Below are 6,690 nucleotides of genomic sequence, written 5' to 3' on the forward strand. Positions count from 1 at the left end.
GCTAAGAAGTTGAACTTAATTATGTTATGCCACAGACTTTGAAGGTGGCTATGATCTCATATATGTAGGCACACAATTCTTATACACATAATAGGTGTAATGAATTCTTCAAAAAAATATATAAGCATTTTCTGCCAATGATTTTTTGCATCAATATTTGTGGGAGAATGAAGTACTGTAGTGAACTCTTAAAGTCCTGAAAATGACGAAAAAGACAAATCTCATATTACCAACTTCTTTGCCACCCTATGGACCAAAACTTTGTTGAACTCAATTGAAGATTTGGACACTTGCCATCATGCCATGTGGGGAGGGGGCCTCATGTGGCCATGATGTTGCAGTTGTTTTTGCAACAAGGATTAAAAATAACGAAGTCATCCTATGGTCTATTTTTTTATGTTTGACAAAAACAAGCCTTTTGATTCCTTCACTTCCTTGTGTTTTCTTTTATGTTAAGCAAAAGCTTTATTATCCATAGTTTAATGACTGATTTTGGGGCATTGGAAAGCTAGTTGAGGCAAATCTTTTATCTGCATGGCCTACTACTGCCCATTCATTTCCACCTCAGATTACAAATTGAAGATGGAAAAGAGTACTAAAAAAAAGCACATTAACAGTTGCTAGGTTAGGTTGCCTCTTTTCTTTGACCAATTTTGATATTTTCATTGCCTTTTCAAAAGAGGTTTCTTCTGGTCATAAATGGACACTCTTGGTCATATTCAGAAGTTCCTTAAGTTTGCTTATCATTTCTATGATCCTTTGACTGATGGATGGAAAAAAATGCATGAAGAAGGCAAAGAAAATGAATTGCTATTAGGCATTAAACTCCAAAGTAAAACTTGGCTTTAGTCTAATTTTTCATGCAATCAATCTTAAAATGTGTTCAGAAAGTCCGGAACTCGAATCTTAGCTTTTGTTTTCCCTTTCTCTATCTCCAAACTGCATTTCTTTTTGTTGAAAAAACAAAATCCCTTTTATTGTAAAATGACATGTAACATCAAGATTTACTCATTTAGATTGAAATAGAACTTGAAAGAATTTCCCAAGAACATTGGAGAGACCTCTTAGTTGAGCTCTCTATAAACTCTTTAAAAAGCAAGATGATAAGTGGATATGAAAGTTGATCTCACATGGCTGACTGCATATTATCACAACTTTTCACCATGCAATTTGTTTGGTCTGTCTGGTGACTCGTTTCCTTTCTTATCCTAGTATTAAAGCAGTAATAGATATCAAAAAGCTACAATTCCACATCAGAAAGTTTCAAATCCACATCCTCTTACATTCAGAACATGAGAAAAAAAAGGGTAATCCATGATGTCTGTTGGGATCTTTTCTCATTTCAAAAGGCTGTCTCAACTAATCAACATTATTTGCTGAACATGTTGGGGGATATCACAGAAGAAGGCATCTTTTCTTTAAATGTTGTATTTTACAAGTCTATGCTCTCTAACTTTATCCTTCTTTGATGAGCAATAGGTGACTCATACATACAAAAAAGTTAGATTCAACCACCATATCTATATCCCTTTAAATACCATTTCCTAATTCCAAAGATTCATTCATTAATCATCACCAAAAACAACATCTCTTCCTTGATCATATTTCCATTTCATCCATAAAAAATATGAAGAACCAGATACTCGAACAAGTCATTGGAGTTCCAATGAAATCAACACTGTATCGAGTTGAGCGAACGCCGAGACGATACTTACCGGATTCAGCTCGTCAGTATCGGATTCCATCATCTGTTGAAGGGTCTAACACATTTAGAAAAGGTAGGTGGCTACATTTTGATCTGTTATGTGTCTAGAAATAAATAATGAAGATGTGTTTTTAGTAATAATGACAAAGCTTTGGAAATTGCAGGCAAAAGAAACTTTGTACTTAAAAGGATAAACAATATTGGGAAGAAAGCTGATACTTTCGCACATGGAGTCCGAGAACATGGTATGAAATCAACCACTCTAAAAGTCTAAATATATATATATATATATATATATATATGCATGTATGTATGTGAAAACTGAAGTAATTTTTGGAACTGCAGTGAGGGTGGGGCCAAAGATCAGTGAAACTGTGAAGGGAAAGTTGAGTTTGGGGGCAAGAATTCTTCAAGTAGGAGGGGTGGAGAAGATTTTCAAGCAATTGTTTAGTGTTAGAGAAGGAGAGAAGTTGTTGAAGGCATGCCAATGCCATTTATCAACAACAGCAGGTCCCATAGCTGGTTTGCTTTTTATCTCATCTCAAAAGGTTGCCTTTTGCAGTGATAGATCAATCAAAATCCCTTCTCCTAATGGAGAATTGCTCAGAGTTCATTACAAGGTTCGTAAAAACCATCTGTTTTTTCCCCTCTCGCTGTATAATTTTGCACCCATCAATTCTCATGTTGCTGTATATCAAATTTGATGCAGGTTTTGATTCCACTTGAGAAAATAAAGCGAGTGAACGAGAGTGAAAACATGAAGAAACCGTCACAAAAGTACATGGAAATTGTGACGGTGGATGATTTTGAGTTCTGGTTTATGGGTTTCTTTAATTACCAGAAAGCTTTCAAGTACCTTCAACAAGCAATCTCCCAAAGACTACTACATGATGTACTACAAGTCACTTTCTAGGTGGCTTACAAATGTTTCTCCATGAGCAAAGATATCAGGAGATCTATCATCCACAATATCACCAGTGCCGACAATGGAGATATTTCAGCACCCCAAGGGCCGATCACTGGTCAACAAAAGATGCTGCAGCTGGAAGCTCATCTGAAAATCAGCCAAACAGCTCCGTTAACATCCTGCTGCATCAGCTGGTGTTGGTGTTATGGTGCTCCAACTATAGGGCAACCAATAAGAAGCCCCCTCGTATCAGCTGCCATTTGTACAAAGGAGAGTTACCGATTTTCTGATTTAGCCTAAATAAGATTTGCTTATTTGCAAGCACAAGTTTGTGGCTTTCATTTGTTTAATCTCTAAATAAGCCGTAGGAATAGTATATTAGTATGTACATATATCTGTATAGGCAACTTTGGAAAACGGAAAATGTTAAATACTGCAGATTAATGGGTAGGGCAGTATTTTTGACCTTTTTGTTCTCATCCATTCTCTGATGCATCCATTAGCACTAGAATAGTCCATGTAAAAGCCCAATTTTGGGACCTAAATACCCACACTAAACCCATTAACCCAAGTCCATTACAGCCCAAATACCCATAGCCCAAACACAAAATTAAAAAAAGAAAAAACCTAAATTAAGAAACCTTATCCCACCGCCTCTAATCATGTCGACAGCAAGTGGCCTCTACTCCACCGCCTCTGCACCTGCAAGCATTAAGTGAAGGAATAGACAGATATTAAGCAAAAATAGAAAAATGTAATAGATATAAAAAGACCGAGTAGAAAACCATTGTGACTCTCTCGGTAATCTTTGATATATATACAAAAAAGTTTCAATCTTTTTTTGAGAAAAAAACAGCAACTCCAGAGATCAAAAGTAAGAATATTGCATCAGATCAAACCCAAAAACCCGAGAAATTAAAACTGAAGGGCCAATGTGACTCTTCTTTTCTTTTTTTGTTTCTACTTCATGGCCAAATCTATTCATTTCACATTCGTATATGCATGAATATGTAATATGAAGAAATAAAAAAGTAAATACATTTTAAAACACAAAAAAAGAGAGAAATTTTTACCTCGATGGCAGTGCACTGCATCGCCGACCTCTGAGACGCCGCGAGGCGGTGGTAGCTCATGGGACTTGACAGGACTTGGACCTGCAGAGAGAGAGTAAAGAAAAGTTTAAATTTTTGTTAGAAACAGACAACAAATGGGTAAAAAAGAGAGCAAGATTTTAACTTACATAGATAATACAAAACGACGTCGTTTTGGTCAGCATCCATAAGCCCCTAAACGACGCCGTTTCGCCTTACCCGACCCGGAACCAATTTGTTCCACAGAAGGGTCCGCGCGTTTTGATAGTTGGGACAACTGCCTATGCGGTCCTTCCGCAATTTTTTCTGTTTTAATCAGGTTTTTCATGTTTTTAAATTTAGCTTTGAAATTTTAATTCTGTTTTAATTTAGTCCTCTTCCTGTTTGAAGGAGGAATATTTGAAATGCGTCGTTTAGAAAGGTTGGATTATTTGCTCCTTTAGGCTCTCCTGTTTGCTCGCGTGTTCAAATCAGTCCCCCTTTCTTTTACTTCTTTTAAATTCGCCCCATAAATCCCATTTTCAATTCAATTTCATCCCTTTTCTTAATTTTTCTCATTATTCTATCTTAATTCTCATATTATTAATACTACTATATTTTATTACTGTTATCATATTTATATTTATTTATTAGCATCTCATTATGGTCATTCTTGCTTAATATTTATATATATATATATGTTATGTCGTATTATTAATAGCTTAATATTATTGTTTTTTATTAATGTATTTGTATGTATATATATATATATATATATATATATATTCATTTAGTGTATATATATTGTACTACGCATATATGTATTAGCATTATTACATATATTTGTTCCTTTTAAGTATTATATAAAGATGTATATACGTATATTTTATATACATTATGTGTATATTTTAATATATTATCGTATATTTTGTTTTGTATATTATATATATATTATGTATATGCTTTTAATATTATTATATACTTATTTTTATTTTTATCTTCATTTTTAATGTATTATATGGTACTATTAATTATTTTTCTTTTCTCTTTTGCATTATTATTTCTAATATATATGTGTATTGTATATTCCTTTACATATATTATATATATATCGTTAGTATTACCAGTTACATGTATTTATCCCATTTCATGTACACATTATACACATTCAATATTATCATATATTTAAATTCAATATATATTCATATAACGTTTCTTTATTTTTATCATTATCTCTGTATTGCTACTATTATTATTACACCTTCCATCATCATCACTATTGTATCATTATTTTTAACATTTTATATATAATTATCTATACGCCATTGCTTTTATACTAACTAACGATATATATAAATATACATATTTTTTATGTATTTATTTTGCTTATGTATATCATTACTCACATTATCATCGTTTAATCATCGTATATCTATATCTTTGTAAATTCTTTCAAACCTCAAATCATTCATTATTTGTATCATCCTTATTATTTCTAACGTATATATATACTATGTAATTTTATTATATTACTTGTACATTTTATATACCATGCATATGTGTCTTTTAATATCGTACTATTATTGTTATGTATATATATTTTATATTTCTTATTACTTCTATTATTACGTAGGTACCTTGATACGTATATGTATGCGCTTTTATATTATTATTACCGCTATCATTATCATTTTATTTCGCCATCTTTATATTCATTTATTCGTTAATTTACTTATGTATTCGATCATTTCATTTTTCTCACGCATTTGTTTATATTTACGTATTACTAACCTTGCTTCTACGTCATCTTTTCATAATTACTCGTTATTATCACTCATTATTATACGTTATTATTAATATCATAATCTGCTTTTATGTATTACTATAAATTACATTATGTTTTTACTTAATGCCTTAAAATAATTCTTTCATAAAAATGATATTCCGTATTTGGTAATTCGAGATAATCGTGCCCTAACTTACTGGGTTTCGATTTTTCTCGTTTAACCTAAATAATAGACTACTCTTTTAAATCGCAATACGAGCTTTGAAAAATACTTATTCTCGAAGATACGAGGTGTTGTGCCCTAACTCACTGGGTATGACATTTTGTTATCTCGAAATAAGATTTTTGCAAGTAAAGGCAATATTCGGCGTTTGGAAATTCGAGGAGACGTGCCCTAACTTACTGGGTTTCGATTTTCCTCGTTCACCCTGACTAACCAAATATCCTTTCGAAATACACGAATTTTTAAATAAAGGCAAGCTTGTTCTCAAGTTTGAGATGCCGTGTCCTAACTTACTGGACATGGTGTTTTATTACTTCGAGACAAGAAGGTCTTTAACATTTGAGCATTTTTTGCAAAAAGGGATCGTATTTCAAAGTCTTTCAAGTTTTCAAGTTTTCAACAACAAAGACACTAATTAATCAACTAGGTACCAATTTTGGGCGTTGCGAGGGTGCTAATCCTTCCTCGTGCGTAACCGACTCCCGAACTCATTTTCTAATTTTCGTAGACCAAAAGTTATCGTTTTAGTAAATCTTAACTTTTATTAAAATGATTAATTTAAGGTGACCCTACCACACCTCATCAAAAAGGGTTGGTGGCGACTCTCAGTTTTTCGTTTTCATTTTCAAATCCAAGTCGATTTCCGTTTTTCAAAAAAAAAATGGTTACGACAGTCCATGCTCAGAAATTTCATGGTGGAAAAAGTGTAAAACAAAAGAACCCTGACATATTTTGCTGTTATGAGTAGCATATCTAAGAATACTTCAAATCAATCAGTTTTTCAGATAGTACGTAGCTTGGCAGGTGGCCAGGAACATGATGAAAAACATGGAAAAACTTGTAAAAAATTGAATGTACTTGTGACGGATATATATTCATATCTCTCTTGCTTTGTTTCCTGAATCCGAGTAACATAGTAAATGCAGCCCAAGTGTTCAACAGAGTATTTAATAAATTTTTTTCTTTTATTAATTAAATAACTGAATTTAAGTAGAGAAA

At 32.6% G+C, this 6,690-nt stretch overlaps 1 protein-coding gene across 1 annotated transcript; it reads left to right on the forward strand.

Annotated features, from left to right (window-relative positions):
- Positions 1-1,228: 1,228 nt before the first annotated feature.
- LOC108461705 (GEM-like protein 4) lies at positions 1,229-3,077 on the forward strand. The gene is made up of 4 exons (XM_017761622.2): positions 1,229-1,778; positions 1,870-1,950; positions 2,051-2,325; positions 2,415-3,077. The coding sequence occupies exons 1-4, from the start codon at positions 1,628-1,630 to the stop codon at positions 2,616-2,618; spliced, it is 711 nt and encodes a 236-aa protein (XP_017617111.1). The 5' UTR covers positions 1,229-1,627; the 3' UTR covers positions 2,619-3,077.
- Positions 3,078-6,690: the final 3,613 nt, after the last annotated feature.

This window comes from Gossypium arboreum, chromosome 13 (genome assembly GCF_025698485.1).
Source record: "Gossypium arboreum isolate Shixiya-1 chromosome 13, ASM2569848v2, whole genome shotgun sequence".
In the NCBI taxonomy this organism is placed as follows: Eukaryota; Viridiplantae; Streptophyta; class Magnoliopsida; order Malvales; family Malvaceae; genus Gossypium; species Gossypium arboreum.